At 40.4% G+C, this 23,113-nt stretch overlaps 1 protein-coding gene across 3 annotated transcripts in view; it reads left to right on the top strand.

Annotated features, from left to right (window-relative positions):
• The window catches only part of ST6GALNAC3 (ST6 N-acetylgalactosaminide alpha-2,6-sialyltransferase 3), a 238,358-nt gene that overhangs the window by 202,214 nt on the left and 13,031 nt on the right, over positions 1 to 23,113 (top strand). Inside the window, exon 4 of one of the 3 annotated variants that reach the window (XM_065071334.1) lies at positions 1,020 to 20,418. The exons of the other annotated variants lie outside the window; for them this stretch is intronic. Coding sequence (XP_064927406.1) covers positions 1,020 to 1,107 — 88 coding nt within the window. The 3' untranslated portion in view covers positions 1,108 to 20,418. Of the gene's footprint in view, positions 1 to 1,019; positions 20,419 to 23,113 lie in introns of those variants that run through there. 3 annotated transcript variants of the gene reach the window in all.

The raw sequence follows: 23,113 nt of genomic DNA, 5'->3' as shown, positions 1-23,113 counted from the left end.
AGGAATACTGATGCACCACTGGCTGCCCAACATAGGCAGATACGTTGTCTTTTTAACAGTAAATCGTATTTCTACCTTCTTATGAAGTTTAGCTTTTATCTGATACAGCTGAACCTTCTGGTGGAAACACCAGGGTGGCCTCATAGGGAAAAATTATTAGCTCAGTTATTATGACTGAGAAGACTGACCTACCGTATATACATTCCTTCCATTCTTCTCCTGTACTTCACTCTTTGCTCTGGCCCCTTTATGGTGAGTCTTATGTAGCCCAACGTAAATGATTCTGAGCCCCAAAAAGCAAGAACGGGGCACAAATAGTGTGCAGAAAATCTTTTACCAGAAGTAAATGTGTGCATAAATATGATTCAAATTCGTAAGATAAATCATGACCTGTCTCGATCTGTTAGTTAAAAAGCATTTTGTGAAATTAACATTTTAAAATTCATCTTAATGGAGAGAGATGCTGAGGCTCCTAGAACTTTTTCCTGCCAGTGGATAGAGAGAGCTTAGAATGACCTCTGGTTACATTTGTTTACTTTTCATTTGTGAAAAATGCAGGGAGGAACGATACAAAACTCTCAGGAGTTCACTCCATGATTAACAGTGACGTAATTGACAGAGGAAAACAGCAACAATTCATACAGCCGGTAATTAGTCTCTACCTTTATGGCCTACATTTGCCGACTGTCTCCGTATTTGACAGAGAGAGTGACTTGTGGAATGTTTAATTTCCTCAGTGACAGCTGAGGTATGAAATCAGATTTGAAGATAAACATCTTCTGTGGCTTCTGCTTACAAAAAGAGTAGCCAATTAAGTATGCTTGCTTAGTTCTTGCAAATATTTGCCATGGGATTGACATAGGAAATAGAACATTTTCTCCTTTTCTAGGTAGGAACTCCGCTAGCTGCTCACCCCCTGCAGTATGTGGTCAGGAGGATTCCTTGTTTCATGCACATGAACCATGCAAAGTATTTAATTTTAGTTTTATTTTCTTCTTTTTTCGCCTCTGTGTGTTAAGGGCTAAACTACGTGAGATACTGAATGTCTCTGCTGAGGAGCTGCCTACCCTCACGGACACGAGCAGTTTGATGTATCCCAGGAGATGATTTGCACCTCTTGGGACTGGTGAAACAAGAAACTCGGAGATCAGGCGGTGACTGGTTACAGTGAATTCTTTCCAGAAAGATTTTCTTCATGGAGTGAGGGGAAAGATTTTGGTCTGGATGGTCTCCACGAAGAGGCAAACTTGCCTTTCTGAGCCACACTGCTGACCTGCAGGAGAGAACTTTGCCCCTCTGCTCTCCCCTGAAAATCCGAGATGCTGTTCACATTCTGTATCCTCTGGACCAGTCAATCTGCAAACAAACCGGCAGCTGCAGCCCAGCAATGAGCCAGGGATTTTACCATAAAAAAGAAATTAAACTGGCGTCTTGCTCACCTGCATTTGATTTTTGAAGTAAATACACTCGAGATGTTTCCCATTTAGTACTATTGAGAGGGTAGTTTCTTGACACCATTTCGTATAAAGCAATCAGGAATGTGGACTCAGGCAGCTGTATATATAACAGCACTGTGCTTGTCAGAATCTTCTTTATTAAGTTTGAGTCGGTAAAGGAAATAGATCTATTTTTTTTCTTTAAGCTTTAATGTGTTTTTGTTTTGAACTTGTCATTTTGATTTGCCTGTGAGCTTTGTTTTGATTTTCCTTGAAGATTTCTGGTAACAATAATTGTGTGCAACAGGAAGATTCATGTGAACTGACTTCCATTTTAGACTTCAATTCCTATAAAATGAACGGGGATTGCAATGTGGATGTGAGCAGAGAGGACTGATGCTTCTTGCAATGCACTTCTGCCCCAACTGTAAATATATTTTCATGATTAATAAAAGGAGAGTACAAGTCATTGTACTCTGTTAGGGTTTTATTGATGACTGCTCCCCAGAATACTGAAAAGATGCTATCAATACTCTTGACACTCTGCTTAATCAAGATGTGACCCTCCAGTGCAACCAGACAGTGTGCTTGCTTCAGCTATAGAACAATGCTACCGGTTAAGGGGAGGGCTGGTTGTTGCTATTTTTTGTTAAGGTTTCTTTGGAAATTTTACTGAAATGTAATCAGTGCCATTAAATAATATTTAATGCCACTAAAGTACTGTTGGACACAAATAGGAAATCGATCAGCTTGTTCTCTAGTTCAGTGGCCTTCAGCCGTGTGAACTGCATAGGTACCTCAGCGGAACGGCTGCACCTTGCACAGCAGACAAAATCAGATCAATAATAGTATGTTAGGTTTAGTTTTTAAAATTGCTCTTGCTTGGAATGTGCCAACAGGCACATTCAATATCGGGTATCTGAGCTTGGAACAAGAACTTTTCAAGTTCACCCTTAATGTTTGCAACTTGCTAAGTATTTTTGTTCCGTAGGTGCTGCACATCAAAAGCCAAAATGATAAGAGTGGAGGTTCCCCTGGGCAGGCTGGAAAGACTGTGCTTACTGTCAAATATACAGCATGATCTTAGCCCGGTGGTGGAATTAGTTAGGCATGCTCCTTGATGTGCTTTAAAGTTTGAACAGTAGGTAACCTTCATTAGTTCGGTGCATTCGGCCCCATTTGTGTGCAAAGATGCGTTGGTAAAGGGCGCCCTAAGAAATATTGTGGCCATTGAGATAAGTTGGGAGTCAAACCACACTCTTGTCTCTGTTACAGCCAGTCCCTGGTGGGTTAATGGAGTAAGATAGTTGCCTCTGAAGGATTTAAGATGATCCCATTAACTGCAGTGGATATTTGTTCACGTTCCCTACCTGCGAGGGCAGGGGAAAGGGATTACAATCAGTAGCCGCTGGCAAAGGAGAGCTCTGCTGACTGTTAGTAATGTCTTCATAGGACTGGGGAAAACTGAGCAATTCTGTAAAATTTCAAAAATCCCTGAGCAAACACTTGCGTCTTCCTTCAAAAAGTCTGCGTGAGGTGAGTTTTCACATGAACTCAACTATTTCAAACACTCCCGCTGGCGCTGGCCACAACGCATTTGATGATTCCTTGCAGCTGTTTCATTCCAACATAATTGCCTTTGAGATTTCCTTCCTAATTTTTCTGTGTAAGACTCACTAAGCTATGTAGATAAGAAGCAATCTATATGTTCTGCGTTTAGGAGTAAATCAAAGAATATCACGCAGATGGACAACAGCAAGCAAAAGACTCAGTTCTTGTAATTTAAAATACATTGCAATGTGAATCCCACTGAGCTGAAATCACTCATTTCCAAGAATTTCCTGGGGCAAGGAAGCATGAGGTCACTTTATGCTGCACCAGTCACATCCGTCTACAAATTAAAATCTAATGAAACGTATTTGAAACAATTACACACACCTTTTTTGAGTTCTTCACGATACTTGTATATAAGCCATCCAACAACTAGCAATTGTTGCTGACATATATGATAATAGTTAAGCATGGTGCTACATAATTGTGCTGAAAATGCGGTTTTCCTCTCTGATCACACAAAGATGGCTTAATGAACTTTCTGTCATCTATCGGTGACAGATGGAAGGAATTACTAAGTCCGTCCCCTTTGGATGTCATTCCCCTTGATGTTGAATCCTCCTTTGCCCTATGTGTGCTTTAAAACCTTGCCTTACCAACAGCGCTGATTGTAATTGTCTTTTTCAAATTGATCCTAAATCCTAAACGACACTTTAAAATATTCTTGCCAGGGCCTTTGAGCACTCACCCTGTTGGAACAGAGCCATGGGCTATACAAACCATTCTATTAGACATCTGGTCACTGGCAGGTAGAGTTGGGAAGTGTTGAATATGATTAAAAAAAATAAAAGAAGAAGAAAAAGAGGGAAGGAAGGAAGGAATGATGGAAGCTCAGATCAAAATGAGAAGGATCATGTTAGTGAAGAGGAAGAAGTGAATACCTCGCATCCCCAGCTCAGCCATATCTAATCTCTGCACTCCTCTAAAGAAAAGCAAGATGTGCGCGGCGTGCAGCTGGAAGAGCTATTCAAACCATGCCGTGTGAGCACGTTGCTCTGTTTTGTGAATTTAGCTCCTCACACCATCTCCATCCCAGCATGAGAGAAGTCTGTAAGCTCAGTGCAATCGTATCATAATTTGGATCTCTACAGGAGGCTGAACTCGCATCACCAGAATGCATCAAGCCAATGGCTGTGTCAGTGCACAGTTACGTACACACACAACAGTTCCGGGCCCATGGTGACATTTTTCAAACTAATATATTGACAGGAGTGCCAGGATATTTTTTAAACATATCCAGGAGGAAAAAGAGCATTACAATGAGGAAGAAAACCTGGCAGAATGCTGACACCCAGGTACATTACTTAGTGTGCAGTTGCATTAATGAACCATTACTTCAAATCCCGGGTTTGCCAATAGTGTCACTGTTCGTTTATCAAGGCACAATCATCCTGGATGTGAACAGAATGCCTGTATAATAGATAACTTCTCAATCCTCCCATACCATACATTTCCTTGAGCACATTACAAAAGATTTATTTTTAAATTGGATTTTTTTTTTTCTTTTACAGCTGGACAGAATGAGACTGTTTGTTGAACAAATGATGTTAAAATCCCCAAGGGTCTGACTTACTTCAGTAGCAACCAAGACTACTGCTTGAGCCAGCTGATGCTCTTTTAATGAGCGCTGCTTGTCAGAGGATCATATCTGCAAGCTGCTGTATAAAATAACCGTTTTCCATGAGTTCATAAAGCAGTCTCCCTTTTGAAATGGATGAGGTGTTGTACCAATCTCAGCAGCACAAAACAGACACTTGTTTGAACTGGAAGAGGGGGGAAAAACAACCCAAAGCACATGACAGGGGTTTTGTTGTTGTTGTTTTTTGGTTGTTTGGTTGGGGGGTTTTTATTTGTTTTGTTTGGTTTTTTTTTCATTGTTGTTGTTTTCCCTTTCTATGACAGTTTTGTGCTTGTACACAGCAAGCTCAATGGATTCAAGAAGAAAAATTCTGAAATATGAGCTTCAAAATGAATTTCAGCTTTGACCTGAGCGAATTAATAGAAGCATGACAGGTCGCTTACTTAGCAAACTGGGTGGACAATAGGATAAAGCCTTTTCATGTGACAAGACATCCCCAAAAGGTCTCTCTTTATGCCTCGTAAGGTTTCTCAAGGTAAATCAAGAAGAGATTCTCAGATAAATCAAAATGACAAGTTCAAAAGAAAACACACAAGTGCTTTTTTTAAAGGGAGATCTTCCTAATACCAAGGCCAAGCTTATTAATGTTGCCTTCTGTCAAGTACAACCATGTCAGGATTTTGCTGAATCTATGGACCTGATTGCTTTAAAATAAAATTGTATCATGTAACTCTTGTCCTAATACTGCTACCAATGGATTCAAAGCTAAGATCATGCAGTAAAAGAACAGTATTTCGTAGCCCTGCCATCAACCTGCTCTTTTTAATATATGTGTTCTTTATGACTGCAGGTCAGGCTATACCCTTGAATATCACATTCCTCACCAGAAACAGCAATGAGTAATTGGGTTCTGTGGGGTTTAATGTGCAATACTGAGTCATTTTGGTTAGACCCACATTTTATCACTTGTCCTATTAACACCAACGATTTTTTTAAACTACAATATTCTATACATTTGGTTTTAATATGAATTAAGGAAATTAGGTTCTAACGTACTCAAGTGCCTTAGGGTTTTTTGTCCCATGCTTGTCGAAACAGCCTCAGTTCCTGATAAAATTCAGATTACACTTGTGTACAAACTAACTCTGTCCTATGAAAATGAGCCACTGAAGTTAATTCAGATTTGTTCAGAGCCTTGAACTATGCAAGTAATGAATCTTTCAGACAGTTAATTCAAGCAGAAAAGAAATAGAATCCACTAAAATGTTACTACTGCTTGGATTGGATCGGTCTGAAGATGCAAGCCTTAGTGGATGAGATCTGCAAATCCTGACTTTGACCACAGCAAAGAGAGAGGTGATGCTTTGGTCTTTGTTTATTCAATGAAATAACTACCCTAGCTTACTTTCTGACCAGAAACATAAATATATAATTCTATTTTGCTCTCAAAGTCGTTTTTGCATTTTGTAAACTTTTCTCCATTTTGCAGATCTTACATCCAGGCCGACAAAATCATGAAGTGGGAATAATGATTTCTTGCACAGAAAAATGTGTATGTTAGAGATGTTGCTTGAATGTTTCACCTCTATTAACCTCACTTCCAAACCAGCAGAGAAGTGGGAATATTTACTTATCATACTAATTCAAACCAAGATGCTTTTGCTGTGAGCAAAAAAGCTCCTGAACTTTGTTTGCAAGGGTAAAATCTTGTGTGGTTTGCGGCATGTATTACCCTCACTGTCGTTTTTAAATTATTTAGTGTTCTTAATATTGGGCAGATAGTAAGAAGCACTCTCTCTGGTATTTAACTTTTCACTTCAAAACTAGTTAAACTTTAATTCTTGTCTGTGCATCTCCAGTTGTCACAGATGTTATGATGCAGGCTCTATATATGATATTTAGAATGCCGCTTCTCTTTAGCATTCCAGGTTACACAGAAAACAGCCTCCAGCATGTTAACTACCTGCTTCACCTGAAGTAAAACAGGAAAGCATTTTAAAAGATAAGTTTTCCCTTGTCACCTTTCCTGCTTGCACTGTAGATTATAAGAGCCTCTTCCCCCTCATGTGTAAGCAGAGGCAGATATAGAGAAAAATGTGTTCTTTAAACCATGGGAACATTTTTCTTTGCTGTTCTATTAATATCCGACTGAAATAAAAAAGGAAAAATTCTGAATAAATGACTACAGGCTTCTTAAAATCTGTTAAATGATTTTTTAAACAGGACTTTGGCTAACAAAAATGGGATCTGAACATGTGTGTAATGGAGCCAGACTCGCAGAGGAAAATGAGAATTTCTTATGTCTGGCACCTGTCAGGTTTCTTTAAGAGTCTAAATGCATGTGTTATCACTAGTAACCAGCCTTCCTCCCAAACAGACCAATGAAAGCCTAAGTTTCAGAAGTAAATCTTAGAGTCCTTTCGTAGTCAAGTTTCCAGACGTGATCCTGTGTTAACCAAGAGAGGCCATTATCAGCTAGATTTGTTTGCACCAAGTGTAGCTTTGAAGTATAGTAGTGGTAAAAAATCAGATAGAATCTCTCTTCCAACACAGAACAAAGGGTGATAACAGCATCGGGAGTAGTACTCATCCTAAAACTTGTCTCTCTGCTGCAGTGGTTTTACACCAGGAGTTTAGAGACGATACTCGTAGCCTCACAGTTGCGTTTCTGCTGAAACCTACAGTAAGCGGCGTTGAGAGCAGGTAGTCATCATATTGCCCCATATATCATGATTAGTCCAGGACAAAGAACAGATGGCATGAGAAGGAGATGGATTCTGTGAATATGGAGTGGGTGGCAATTGTAGCTGGTCCAAGCTCTGAGACCTGGGAGACTGGTATTGGTAAATAGTGATAAATGGGAAGAGGTTGTTTCCTGGGTATTACGAGCTACAGGAAGACAGAATGGAGTTGTCAGCTATCTGACAACTAATTTTTATACATGAGGGTTTTTTATGGCTGCTTTTATTCTGTGATGTGTTGTTTCATTTGTTTGTTTGCTGCCAGGCATTCACTGTGAGATTTTGGGATTCCCTGCTTTGTGTGGAAAAAACTTGTGAGACCAACCAAGGAAGCTGTGGTTTCACACTTAGAGGAGACGAATTCACAACTGGTAGTGAATGCTTAAGCCCTGTTTATTGGGTAAATGTGCATGAGCAAATACATTTGACTTGCCTTTGAGTTTTGGTGCTTCCTTTTCCGCTCTGGAGTTACTGTATCGGGAAAACGTGTGCTGTGAAAGCCAGACAGAAGAGGAAAATACTCCAAAAGAAGTTGAACTATTAGTCTCCTGAGACACCCAGTCTATAGGTTTCTTGGGCTTATGAAAGACATGTCAGTCACACCTCCATTCGGGATCAAGTCTGGCCTTTTTCTGAGACTTAGTGTCATAGGCAGCAAGTAATAACTCTACAGTACAGAGATGTCATGTTTCAATGGAGATGCCAAGGTGTAAGCATGGATTAGTTCAGCTGACCTTCTCTTGGCACATGCCTTCAGAAGGTACAAAATCACTCAGCAAAACTCCTGGGGAAACATCCAGGATTTTAAGGATTTTATTCCTCTGCCCTTACAAATTAATGAATTAATTGCTGGTTTTCATCCCTCTAATCACTCATTTTTATTCGAGAAGAAACCAGAAGGGTAATGTTGTACAGGTAGATTAGAAACCTTTAACTAGATTGTTTTCTTGCTGTTTTCTTAGGAGAGTTTATGTCTGTGCCTTATACATATTTTAGAGTATAATAGTAATAGAGTTTCAGAAGATTTTTACTTATCCTTGCAGGAAAAAGAAAATGGGTTTCACAGTTCCTCTCAGGAAAGCTATAAAATCATTTCTGCTTCATATGAAAGAAATATTTGCAGTATTTACAATACTTGCATTGGTTGTTGTTCTTTTCTGAATAATTCCTGTCTTCTGTTAGAACTTGGAAAAAGGCTATCACTTCATTTTTTCTTTCAGCGAGACTTCATTTATTTCAGGTGAGGCTCAGGCTCATTCATAGACACCATATAGGTTAAAATTAAGATACTGCGTCTGAATGGATGATGTATAAATTCTGCAATGAAAAATATTTCTTTTCCTTGGGCTTCAAAGCTGATTGCTTGCCCTTTCCAGAGCACTTCATTTACATTTCTGAAGATTTATTCAAGCTTTATTGAAAAGGACATTTTGGAAAAGGCGGAGAACAAGAAATACAAAACCACCAGGAACATCAGGTCAATTGATTTGAAGGGATTCTGCATCATTTTGGGAGATCGGGTTGAACAATGTCTGTCTCTTTTCTATTTCTTCTTTGTAGGAGCCTGGATTCTGTGGCATGGCAGTCATTTTGATGTCTGTTTTGTAGCACAGTTGTACTCGTTAGTGGGAGGAATGTGCAGGGTTGGCTGAGAAAACAAATCTCTGTGGGAATTTGAGCCAAAGAAGGATGGCACTCTGGGAAATAAGCTACCCCATATTTCAAACCTGTGTTTAGTGAAAGGACAGTCTGCACAGCAAGGCACAATGAAAGAGGATTTACTGGGGCTTAATCTTGTTTGAAATTCTGTACTTTGAAAAGTTCCCTACCCATTCAAGCCAGGATGAAGGGTTTTCTTTGCAGGCAGAACCTAAACATACATCCCACTTATTTATGATAAACTGTGGAATATGTTTTTCCTAATCTGGCATCAGCAGGTTTATCGGGTCTGCTTGAGATTCAGGGGCAGAAGCAAACAGGGATTTTCACTTTTTAAATGGGGCTCCAGGTGCTTTTCCGTCACAATTGCATGGTTACCGGCACATTGCCCACCGGTAAGGGAGATATTCAAGAACTGCTGGGACAAATAATATACAGGTGCTCATGTTGCAAATGCCTACATACCCTTGTGGGATGTGCCGTATTAACTGTTGCTTCGTGCAACTTGTTTTTGCCAAGCACATTGCCTTCCTGTCGCCCTGTAGTCTACTATGTGTTATTAATGCAATTGATTGAGAATTAGATTTATGGTTTTTATTATTTGCTGCTTACTCTGGGCTCTGCCCCATGACTCTGAAGACAATGAGAGCACTGCTGGTGGTTTCAATGGGAGCAAGAGCAAGCTGTTTGGACATCTCAGACAGCTTCTGTCTGCTTCAGTTAACAAGTCAGAATACCTACTTAATTTACAGGTGTGCTAATAGATTAATTCATTTTGCTTTCAGGAAGTACTTTGAACAGAAACCGAAAGATTGATATTTATTTTGGAGCACTCCAAAATGTGAAGGCAACTTAATAATTCAGTACAACTTTGTGCAAATGCTGATTTCAAGCACTTGGGCAGCTGAGGCCATCAATCCATGAAGTCATTTAGATAGGAGCACAGTACAGTGTGATGTCAAACCCCAAACCAAAAGACATCACAAAGAACATAAATGATTTTACACCTTCACTTTTCATGGCATTGTGGAAAAAATATCGTTTGAATTGAAACTTTTTGTTTTAGCAAATAGGAGTAAAGCAAAAGATCGTTTTCTAGAAAGTGCATTAAACTCATCTTCTACCTGCTTCTACTGAACGAAAATCCATAGTAATATAAGCCTCCACCTAACCGCTCTGTCAAATATGTTTTCTGCCTACCCTCATGATTATTTTTGAACAAAGTTAAACGCCTAAGGCAAAGTACTGAAAATCTCTCAGCATTATTTGCTTAAGGAGGAGTGCTTTACTAGTGGTCTTGTCTCAAGTTGGCAATATTCTGGTTTTGTTGTATAATATTTGAATTGTGAGGGTTTATAACCACTGTTCAGGTAAATAACAACGTGGTGCCAGGTAAAAGATACAAAGAGGTGAATTGAATTACATTTAATCATAGCTGTGTCTGCTATTCAGGCTCCTGGAGTGGACTCCTGGAGTGGCAAAGCAATTACCATTACAATGATGATCTTTATATGTGGATACTAGGCATACTTCAAGCCAGGCTTGAAAAAGATGTTGTTCCAATAACGGTCTTTGCAGGTCCAAAGTCTTTTTGAAGGTATTTGCTTGCCCATGATCAAAATATCAGATATTTTGTTCTCCTTAGATGCATTTGTTTTCCCAATTTCCTATCAGTAGAAAATTCTAGGAAGCTGCTCTATCAAAACTCATGAATGCACATTTCCAGAGGGTCAAGGCACATGTTCCTGGCTGGACTGGTGTGAGACAGAGCCACTTCCTAACCGCCCAGCGTAGTCAGCTACCTGCTGTCGTGCTTCCCATGGGTGCAAGTCGGTCTAGTCTGGTTATTTTACATGAAGCAAGTTAGAGACCTGCATCATGTGCTACCAGAACTGTGGGATCCGTAACCTCCAGTTGTTTGGTGGTGAGAAACAGTTGGATCGGTAACATCATCAACCACACAGCTTGATTGCGCTGTGTCTGACAGGCTGCTGAGCATGACTGAGGGTGGTACTTGAGCTCACAATAGATTTAACTGAGCTGTATGGGTCTGGCTTTGTCCGCCCGAGTCTTAACTTTTCTGCTTGTTGGTGATATCTGCCCTTGCATACCTTGCATAACACTGTGAGGTCTCATTTACTTGCAGTATTAAACTGCTTAGAAAGGAGAATGTCACCAATGTATATTTCAGTTCTGGACCGCAGTGTAAAATGCATTTTTCCCATGGTTAATTTTCACACATTCGTGCAATACAGAAGTGTCTTTCATGCAGTTCGTGCACTAGTGAAATAAGTTACCAAAAGGAGATAATTTTGTATTTCCTATGCCTTCATCCCAGACTCTTTCCTTAAAGAGAAACTCAGAAATCTTCATGGGAGAAATTAGGTTTGTTTTATGTGTTCATTTACCGTGGTATTTGAGGACTGAGTGAGATAATATCTAGCATCTTTTCGAACACTGCTCTGTGCAAAACACTTCCACTCCAGCTGCTTCTTACAGCCTCTATAAACTCTGTTTATATGTTATGGAGTCTGTCTAGCCTGCATTGTAGTTTGCAAGTTAGAAACAGGCAACTCATTCCACAGTGTGTGAAAACAAGCATCCTTTCAAACTAATCCTTTGCAAGCACTTAAAGAAACCAAATAAAAATACAAAGGTAAAACAAGAGCAAAGTGTCATTCAAGGCCCAGAGGAGAAGTGACAGTTCACTAATTGAGGAGCAGCTCTCTGGTTAGGCTTGTACAAGTAAATGGTAAACCTGAATGATCTCAGCTGAAGATGTTCTCTCTTCTTCCTCCACCTGTGTTGTTGTTCTCAGGTACCTACAAAAGCTTTTGCTCTTTAACAATTGCTGAAATTTATTGTCTGAGTCATTTTAAGGAATGGCCTTCATAAAGTAGTTCAATTTATATTCCTTCCCCCTACCAGTAAATTTTTATTTCTTAAATCCTCCTAGGAATGAATGGAGGGTAAACAAAGTCCTAATAACACCATTGAAATCATTCAACATTTACAAAGAGTGAAGAGCTTTGTTTTGTAAGCATGAGGAATACCTGTGGTAGACCTAAGTGCAATGCATGTCTGTGGTACCAGAAAATCGGTTAGCTTGATCTGTGCATATCTGCAGAGGTAGTGAATAAAAAAGCGCATAATAATGAATACTGCACAATGGAGGACAATACTACACAGCATAAAGATAATGGCATTAGTCTAAAACAGCAAAGCCCTGAGCAATGCTTGTAAATCTATGAGACATAAGATCTCTGCGTTGTTTCATATGGTAATAAGCTGTTTATCCATGTATTTTTCATAATGATAGATGGATATAGACTATTATATGAGCAGTTCAAGAATAAATTACCTGTTTGTATTGAATGTGAATAGTTTAGGGTTGTGGGTTTTCTTGCTTGGCTTTTCTGAGATCTGAAGTTTATTTTTAACACTGGCTTCTTATCACAAACTGCAGCCATACAGCCCAATATCAGCAGATCAAACAAGTTCAACATAGTCAGATCCAGTCAATACTTCGATGAGCAATTTCCAAGGTAATTCAAGGATGCGTTAGGAAACTACTCCATATCAGTATTCCTCTCTTGACGGCATTGCACAAGCATCTCCCATGCTGTTGGGGAGTTTACTTGATACACAGACCTTCCTCCTCATCCTAAATTGTCCTTTGTCGTTGCCATGCTGTTAAACGCCTTCCACATTCCCTTGCAAGTGGAGCATTTGTCAGTGTGTATGCAGTCTGCCATGAACCTTTTGGGATGAAAGGTACCACAAGAGCAGTGGAGCCAGCTCGGATGGTATATTTCATATTAGCTTTCTGCATCCCTGATTTTAGTATACCGCAACAGAAAGTGGATTTTCATGCACCATTTAGGTCAGCCTTTGACTGGAGAGTACAGAGCACTGTTTCCATGTCAAAAGTTCTTATGCAGAATCGGGAGAAGTGCTGGCATATACTTGTCAGAAGGGCAAGATACACCTGCATTTCTGCTTTCATCTTCTGTGAGATAAAACAGAACGATCATGGCTGGTTTTTATTCCTTCATAAACTGTGATTTAATTGGCTTATTGGACTTAACTGAGAGCTGTACCCTGACATTGCATCTGGAGTTTTCTGTTTGCTTTTACTGTAAGCCAGTTGACGTAACATTTCTTGATCCGACTGAACACATAAGGTGAAATCTCACACTGTGTAGACTTCTGTTTCTTCTCAGTTTTGTGTAACAGCTACACTTCTACCTCTCTTGGAGAAAATGTAGGGGAAATCCATATATGAGGACTGAATATTATAATAGCTAAGAGCTATGATAAAGAATACCAGCTCACTTGTAATCATCAAGCTGTAAGATAGCTTCAACACGAAATGAAACAAGTGGCTATCAAACCTATTGCCAGAGGAAAATACAGATTAAATACAAATAAACACAAAGACAAATGAAAGATATGAGTAGGCTTGTATAATAAGAAAGAGGGACCCCAACAAGCCAAGTAGCTTCTTTACTCTTTAATGCCATGCTCCAAAGACAAATATTACAGCTAATTTTTCTAAGAGAAAGTCATGCTTTTCTTCACGAAATCACAGAATGGTTGGGGTTGGAAGGGACCTGTTGAGATCATCTAGTCCAACCCAGCAGGAGGTTCACCTAGAGTACATTGCATAGGAATGTGGGCAGGTGGGTTTTGAGTGTCTTCAGAGAAGGAGACTCCACAACCTCTCTGGGCAGCCTGGTCCAGTGCTCTGGCACCCTCAAGGTAAAGAAGTTTCTCCTCATATTCAGATGGAACCTCCTGTGCTTCAGTCTGTGCCCATTGCCCCTCACCCTATCGTTGAGCACAACTGGAAAGAATTTGTTCCCTCCTCTTGACGGCCAGCCTTGAGATATTTATAAACATTGATGAGATCCCATCTCAGCCTTCTCCAGGCTGAACAGACCCAGCTCTCTCAGTTTCTCCTCATAAGAAAGGTGCTTTAGGCCCCTAATCATCTTCGTAGCCCACCGCTGGACTACCTCCAGTAATTCCTTGTCCTTCTTAAACTGGGGAGCCCAGAACTGGATGCGGTACTCCAGATGAGGCCTCACCAGGTCAGAGTAGAGGGAGGGGATCACCTCCCTCAACTGGTTGGTTACACTCTTCTTAATGCACCCCAGGATACCATTGGCCTTCTTGGCCACGAGAGCACATTGTTGACTCATGGCCAACCTGTTGTCAACCAGAACTCCCCAGTTCTTCTCCGCAGTGCTGCTTTCCAGCAGGTCTGCCCCTACCCTGTCCTGGTGCCTGGGGTTATTCCTCCCCAGGTGCAGGACCCTACACTTGTCCTTGTTGAACTTCATCAGGTTCTTCTCTGCCCAGTCCTCCAGCCTGTCCAGGTCTCGCTGAATGGCAGCACAGCCTTCTGGTGTGTCAGCCCTTCCTTCTGCTTTGGAAAAAGAAATATTTTCCTAAACTTTCTGGGTACATTGTAATATGCACTTTTGCATTATTTCGTTCCTCTGGTGCTACATGAGGATGCTCATTTCTAAAACCTCTAAAGCATAGACAGTTTGCCTACAACATTTAAATTCAGATTGAAGTAAGAAAGTCCAATTTGTACAAGCTTGGAGAGGTTTTGTTAATACCAAGCATATCTGAATATGCCTGTCTTCGCACCTTTGCAGGATTTCACATTGCCTGATATAATGTTCGTCATGGTTTTAATTTTTCCTCAAAATGGATCTCTTTTATGTCTGCTATTTACCATCCTTGCCAGAGTCGTTGAGCACAAGAAATTCAGTATATACAAGATGCAGGAACTGCTTTCTTCCTTGCACTCATGTAACAGGTAATGGATGGTTTTAAGAAAGGATCTTTACTCTGTGCTTTACCTATTCATGTGTAGGATTTTGATTTCATTTGAAATGAAAGGCGTAAACCTCAGGTCTGAAAACTAATAGAATTTCTGCATTTACCTGCTGATCCATAGCCTTTAGGTTAGATTGTGTGTCAGCCAGCCGTCGGCTTGTTGAATGAAGCAATACTTTAAAACTAATATGAAAAGATTTCTGTTATATGTAGCCTGACACCAGATATGAAGGCAGATTTCTGGTGGCTTATTATTGGAAATATTTTCCAGTGTGTCTGATAAGCAAGACTGAACAAGCCGTAGGAAGTAGACCTAATCAGATAATGCTGACTTGCAGAGCAGAAAAAAAGAGAAGTAATGTATTTTGCCTAAGTGCTATGCCTTCTCTTGTCAAATCTGAGGACAAAATGGCTAGTGGAGTGGCAAAAGGCACCACAGAGATCGAGGGGTAAAACTGCTGGTTTGTGAATGTGGCTGTTGCATCTATTTACTTGTATATATTCATTGTATGTACTACAGAACGTTTATATCTAAGTGCCTGAGTTGGAGCTCTGGAGATGGGGTATATAAAAAAGACAGGGACAACATCAAACTGGATCAGCTATTCATTTTTCAGTAAGTCTAGGTATGTTTTTGAAACTTCAAAGGGATTTAAGATAGAGAGTTGTGAGGAGGGTCCTCGTGAAGGATCAAATGCTGTGTTCTGCTCAGACTGTCAGTCCATGAGCATCCTTCGTAGAAATACATTTGAACACTGGGGATATTCACAGGACGAGCAAATTCTCAATATGATCTAAGGAGCATTCATGACGTTGCAGGGTGGACGACGAAGGTCTTGTAGAAATGCTTAAAATGAGTTCCCAAAGAACTGAAGCAAAAAGATTCGTTATTTCCGTGCCTAGATAAGAAGCGATAGTTACCACAGACTGATATTTAACACAGCTTCATATTCTCTCATCTCTTCAGATTGCATGCAGATAGCGGATTATATCAGCGGCACATTAATATTGCATAACAAATGTTCACACTTTGACTTGTTGGCCTGGACACTTTTTCCTTTAAACTATTGTTGGAAGTTCCCGTTAGTTGTAGGTTTTCCTGAAAACACCTCAGCTCTTGGCTTTGTACCTTACAGCAGAAAAGGAATTTAATTGCATAAAATGTATTCTACACTGATTTTTCCAAACAGCTATTGTAACCTTAAAGTTTTAATGGATTGTCTCTGTAAATTTATTAACATGTTGGGAGTAAACATACTATCTGAGGCTTCTGCTTTATTTTTATTATTGTATATTTGGAATTCAAAATAAGGTTTATTTTGAGAAGAAAAATCAATAAATCATTTCAGTTGTCCCACATTTTCTATAAGTAATTTTAATTAGTTTAATGTCTTTTCTGGCAAAGGCTTATCAGGCAAATAGCATGAAGAGAAAAAGAAAAAGCCTCATAAAGAATGATGTTGTTTTGTAAAGCTAATTGTGATGCTATCTCCAGTACTGTGTGTGATTGAACTCTTAATTTTTAATCTGGTATTCCTTCCAGCAATGTAGTTACTAGTGTGAGCCGAGGTTCTCTGTGACATTACTGTACAACAGATTTTTTTGCAGCTTTAGATTTTATAATTTGGTGCCAAAAATATGTAGTCTTGGGTCATCTATACTGTGACAAGCGGGCTGCAGTTTCTAGTTGTAATGGACTAGTTTGTTTTAATGTTTGATGTGCAAAGCTTATAGAGAAGAATCCGGTTAAAGGTGATGTCCTGAGCTTTGACGCCTGAGGAGCAGCAGCAGCCCCTCTGATGTGTGCTGGCAGGTGCCTGCGGAGCTTCCCTGGCAGCACAGCTGAGCCTCCACGTTATCACTGACGCTGGGAACCACTGAAAAGGTGATGACACTGAGAGCAATGTGTTATGTGGAGGAGAAACCAGAGCTTTCATTTATAAAGCAAAGGACCACCGTCCCGCTTCATGAATGTGCTCTAGTGACTTTGGTTCACTGGAAATATCGAATCCCTGAAGCTAAATAAATTCGTCACCATACTTGGTAACTAGGCATCATGCTGACAGTGAGCTGGTGAGATGATCAGTCTGATAATTCTCGTGTTGACCATTCTCAAAAAGCTGGATTGTGGAAGACTTAGAAAATTAACTGATCTGTTACTTCCACTGAGAGCAGGGAAGCCATAAAAATTCTCTTTTAGAGCATTTCACTGTCATTTTAATAAGCATGGAGATTTTTCCTCCCCGCTTCCATTTGTATGAACCTTTTGCAGTCTATTCAATGAATATGGGAAGGAAACATCCTGAAATTGTCTGTTGCTGAAGGAACTGTGCAGTGGGATAGAAGGGAATCTACTCTGAGCCACAGTTCCTCTTCCAATGAGCTTCTCCGTGGCGTCTTCTGCTTTTCTAAATTGTTTGCTGTATCATGCTTTTTTCTAAACGCTGCCATCTGAGAGAAGAAAATGCACCATTCTTTGCCTGTTCTGCTGAATGTGTCTATCTGCAATCAAGGTGGTGCCTTCATTGCGGATACTTGTGTCAATGGCTTTAGGCACCTGGCCTTCCAAAGACCCTGCAGCACAGATGTAGTGGCTCTTGGTGGACAGAAGGGGAAAGACAAAAGGTAGTCATGCAAGTCCTGAGGATTTGGGACCCTCTGTTTCAAGTGGGGGCTTTAATTAGACCTCAGACTCTTCTGTCCAACGTACATCAGTGAGGGGTGCCCATCAGAAAGCCAGCTACTGTGTGAACAGAGCAATGGAGAAGGTGGGGAAGATTCAGTAGCTCAGAGACTGGGAGAATTTGCTTCTATCTAGAAAGCTGGACAGATGTGAGTTAGTTAAGAAACCAGTGAAAGACTAGAGACGTTTGGATACAATATAGAGAGTAAACAAGACCCTAATATTGAAATTAAACCATAACATGTTACCTATAAATGTTTGTATCTTTCATTAAACTATATAGTTGGTTTGGGTTTGTTTTTTTTTTTTAAAAAAAAAAAAAAGGAAAGAGAAATATTTTGTTCCTTTTTTACTTTAAGGAAAAGTTAATCTGGAGAAAGTCACAATAGTAAAAGGGAAGGCAACATCTGTGTTAATTAGCAGTTCATCTTCGAAGCTTGACTGATGGGTTACATTATGGCCTCTTGCATGTGAATTAAAATTCAAACCCACACAAGTTCTATTTTTATCTCCTTTTCTCCACATCAGAATAATTTGTCTGGATTTAAGATTTCATTTTTGCTGAAAATATTGATGTTCCGTAATCTAAAATGAACTTTTGGTTTGTGTAGAGAAGAGCACTGTGGCTCCAGATTCAGTTTCATAGAATGTGTCTTTATAACACAATGCAGCATTGGAGGAAGTTTCTATGGAGCAGTACTAAAAGGTCTTGCATTTCTTTTATTCTATTCTGCTTGCTATACTTCATGCAGAGACTTTTGTGTGCATGTTAAATTACTCCAAAGGTTCTGTTTCTCGTGATCGACAGCTAAGCTCTTTGGGGCAAGGACTGTCACATGTGGGTATACAGTGCCTTGCACAGCGAGGATTTGCAGGGCTACCCTAGCCTAAATAATCAGTGAGTAATTTAGCAACAAATTAGGATTTAATTTTACAATACCTGGAAACATTCTTATGGCTACCACAGCTGGGGAAACACAAGTCATTGATAGAGGGATAGGCACCCGCGAATGTCTTATACGTGGGGTGCTCTTTTCTCAGTGAATAATTTTGTTTCGTAAATGAAACTTCCCATTAATATTATGACTGGCCCTCTGTAAGTCCATAAGCTTTTTTTGGATGAGCATTTATCTTGGTGAAAAGCACAGTTCTCAGATAAATGCAAAATGTAGGGAGAAAAATGTAATACTGCCTTCTTTTCCATGTTACCATCAAAAGAAGTAGTGATGGGATTGTAGGAAATGTAAGAGGGGATCAGCTAGATGTACATCAGTGTGGTTTCTGCCAGCTGAGTGTTCTGCCCACTCAAATAAATAGTTCGGGTACAGTCTCGTGATAGGTGTTCTTTTCTTTTCACCATAACAGTAAACCAAAATACCTTTATAAAAGCCTCTGCTCGTATCCCAACGCCACAGACATGCAATGTGCGCCTTTAGAAAATCATCTCATATTTTTTGCTTTAAACATAAAAAAAAAAAAAAAAAAAGAAAATGTTTTTATGACAAATCCAAGCTGCTTTCAGACAAGATTAGATGAACTCTCTTTAGTATCTTGCCTTGACAAGGTGAGAGCTAATCAAGAAATTACTTCTGTATTCACCTACAATAGATTTCACTAAAATATGCAGCTAGGAGTAGTAAGTGCCCTGTAATACCAAAAGAAAAGGGTGGGAAAGCCTGCTTAATTAATTCTCTTTGGGGATCCTGGATTAACTGCAGCTCTGTTTAGTTTACATCCTCCCTGGAGAAGAATGTGCAGACCCAAGACAGCAAGTGTTGATTTAAATGTAGATGCAGGAAAAAGTCACTGTTGTCTTTTTTCTTCCGCTTGGCACGCTTTCAAATTTTGATTCATTTTTTGTTACAAAGTATGAAAATCTAAATCCCGCTCTACCCCTTTTCGTGCTGTGGGAAAATCTTGAGCCAGGGCTTAGTAAACTGGGCGCAGGTACTGGTGAAGAGGACAGCACAGAAAGCTGCCCCACAGAGACCTGTGGCACAGGTTGTGAAACCTGTGTCAAGGTTTCAGCCGTCACTCCCTTTGTCAGAGCCATCGGGGACTGCAGTAAGTCTGACCTATTAGTAGTATCACAGTATCACAGTATGTTTGGGATTGGAAGGGACCTCAAAAGATCATCCAGTCCAATCCCCCTGCTGGAGCAGGAACGCCCAGGTGAGGTCGCACAGGAACATGTCCAAGTGGGTTTTGAATGTCTCCAAGGAAGAAAACTCCACAACCCCCCTGGGCAGCCTCGTCTAGGCTCTGTCACCCTCACTGAGAAGAAGTTTCTTCTCATATTTAAATGGAACCTCTTGTGTTCCAGTTTGAACCCATTACCCATTGTCCTGTCACTGAGAAGAACCTGGCTCCATCCTCCTGACACTCACCCTTTAGATATCTGTAAACATTAATGAGGTCACCCCTCAGTCTCCTCTTGTCCAGCTCCAGAGCCCCAGCTCCCTCAGCCTTTCCTCACACGGGAGATGCTCCACTCCCTTCAGCATCTTGGTGGCTGCGCTGGACTCTCTCCAGCAGTTCCCTGTCCTGCTGGAACTGAGGGGCCACAACTGGACACAATATTCCAGGTGTGGTCTCCCCAGGGCAGAGCAGAGGGGCAGGAGAACCTCTCTGACCTACTGACCACCCCCCTTCTAACCCACCCCAGGTACCATTGGCCTTCCTGGCCACAAGGGCCCAGTGCTGGCTCATGGTCACCCTGCTGTCCCCAGGACCCCCAGGTCCCTTTCCCCTACACTGCTCTCTAATAGGTCATTCCCCAACTTACACTGGAACCTGGGGTTGTTCCTGCCCAGATGCAGGACTCTACACTTGCCCTTGTTATATTTCATTAATTTTTTCCCCGCCCAATTCTCCATTCATATACATACATACATATATATATATATATATATATAAAAGCTGGAAAGTAGGGTTTACAATTACAATTCTTTAGCCTCGTTTCTTTTTTGTGTGTGCTTTGCAGCGAGCTGGTCCTCTCTGATTACCCTTGATAAACAAGAATTCTCCTTTTCTTCTCTGAGCTGAGCAGCAAAGGCATCTGAAGGAGCCCTCTCTGCCTGAATGAAATAACTTCCTTCTCTTGTTGCCTCGGTTCACGACTGAGCTGTGTCAAAGTCAGGTTAAGGAACCAGAAATAAGGGAAGTACAGAAGCCTGGGCAGCAGAAGTCAATTTCTTTCAGCTGCCTTTCCCCCCCGCTCCCTCCTTTGTTTCATGTTTACATGGATATTTTGAGTAGAGCAGAGAAAGAGGGGAAAGAAAGAAAACAATATGCACACAACACAAAGATTGGAGCTATATGCATAAATTACACACCCAAGCAGATGTCGCATGGATTTCAGTAATTGCAGTAGCAGATTCTTCATTATTTCTAATATTGTTTTTGCCTGTCTTGCCAAAAATCATAAATAGTAAGTCAAATAGTTGTATTTTCTAATTAGATGCAGTTAAATAGAAAGCCGTATTTTTTGTGTTCCCTTTTGTAATCATTCAGAAGTGTCCTTGCTGTCTTATTTTTCAAGGCCATTTGACATAGGATTTATTAATTTTTAAAACTCTTTTCAAATCAGATTATGGGGAGAGATTCTTATGGGGTAGTTTGTGACCTAGGAGTAGCTTTTTCTGTGGTTTTATAGCAAGTTCAACCAAAACAGATTCTTGTCCTACGTGTTCCATTGGTGCAGTATTGATATAGATAGAAAACTCATCTTTCTGGAGATGACTGGCCAGTGTGCCACCGGACTGCGGTTTATATTCACAGTAAGGATGATCTGCCAAGAGTTTGGGCTGGCAGGGGTGCATCCCTTCTCCATTCCCAGGTACATCTTGCTGTCTGAATCTGGAATGTGGTCTGTGCTGTTCAGAATGCATTCCACTTGTTTAAGCTTTGCATACAACCATACATGATGGATAATAAAACATCTGTCCATATATAAATGTTTCACTTTTCAGAATGACCTGAAGCACCGTGTGGGCTTTTAAATGTGTGAGACAGTCTGCTTGCTGCTAGAGGGGCATGGGTGTTTATTATTAGATGTCCTGCATGGCTGTGGAATGCAAAGCAAGCACGCGCGTGCATACACACACGTACGAAACAATGAATAATTATGAAAAACAACCGCTGAACAGGTATCTTTATAATGCAGAAATAGCAACCGTTTTTACCAAGTGAAATCAATTCTCTGTGCTTGTGTCTCCATTGCTCTTCTTGTGCTATTTTTTCTGCACAAAGCACATAATGAAATTATTAGCAACAAAGCACTGAGTCTTGCAGAAAACCAAATTACATCTAAGCTAGTGCTCACATTCTTCAGCATTTAGACTCTTGCCCTTCTCCTGTACCAAATGTACTTCGTTTTTTTCCTCTCAAGAAAACAGTTTTCTGGCATGAGAAGTACATGTCCTCCTCAGAGGAGAGGTGCTCGGAAAACAAGCCTTGCCGTTCTCTCAGAGGTGGGGACATTTTCCTGTCAGTTCACTCTAATCTGTCATTAATAAATCTACTTTTGATATGAAGAGGAAAGCACAGACCAAACTCGGGGAATGTGATTGTTAAATATGGCAAAGAAGAAGGGTTGTTCAGCAGATATATTCAGAGATGCTTCTGCAGAAGAAAAAAATACATCTCAGTCAACATAGGTACCGCGATAGCACTAATCTGGCAAGTATAGAATTAAATAATGGATCACCAGTTTGTGCTGGTAGATAAATTTCTAATTTTTTAGTTGTAAGGAAACACCATTATTCAGCAATGCAAAATCCTGCAGTAACCCAGGGAGAAGAAGAGCTGGTTGTCTTTAACAAGGGAGCGTGGTTGGGCCATGGACCTTCTACCCTCATTCCCGAGGGTCGGTGACAGACGAGGCTGACACGGGGCAAGCGGCAGGGGGCCCGGCAAAACCAGAGCGTGCTGACCCCCTCCCAGGGGATCCATGGGGTCGTGATGCACTGCGGATACAAATTCCTCAGTGCCACAGACATGTCTACCTGAATATGGTCTAAACTAATCTTGACACAGTTCTTGAAAATATTTCTTTTCATTTTGAATCACTTTGACAAATCTTTTAGCATGCTGGAAGGACACCTCACATGATGAAGCCGCCGCTCTGTGGATTACAGGTCTCTTAGTTTGTTTAGACCCATATACTTACTTATAATTCTTTATTAATCAAGGGGCCTGGCAAGCTGCTGCACATAAAGCTGCTGCTGATTCAGTAGTTTGGTAGGAGGGTCATCTGAGAATTAGAGTCTATAAACAGACATTTTGAAAAGATAAGGTTTTTTGTCAATTAATTGGCCTGGAGAATCTCGTCATTTCAATCTGTCATTGTTGAATTTTATTTTCCTGCAATATTTTGAAAAAAAGCAAAAAAGGCAAAGTGTCTAGTTAATGCTTTTGGCAAGCTCTGTGTTACTTGATAGCTTCTTGAAGTGCTACATTTCTTCGTTTTTCTTCTTAATTAACACTCTTAATTGACCTTCTGTGCTCTAATTTATCTCAGTAAATAATTAAGGAAAAAAAAAGGTTCTGA

The sequence above is a fragment of the Columba livia genome, chromosome 8 (assembly GCF_036013475.1).
Source record: "Columba livia isolate bColLiv1 breed racing homer chromosome 8, bColLiv1.pat.W.v2, whole genome shotgun sequence".
Classification (NCBI taxonomy): domain Eukaryota; kingdom Metazoa; phylum Chordata; class Aves; order Columbiformes; family Columbidae; genus Columba; species Columba livia.
The sequence above is the reverse complement of the archived record's forward strand: the minus strand, read 5'-3'. Positions and strand labels throughout refer to the sequence as shown.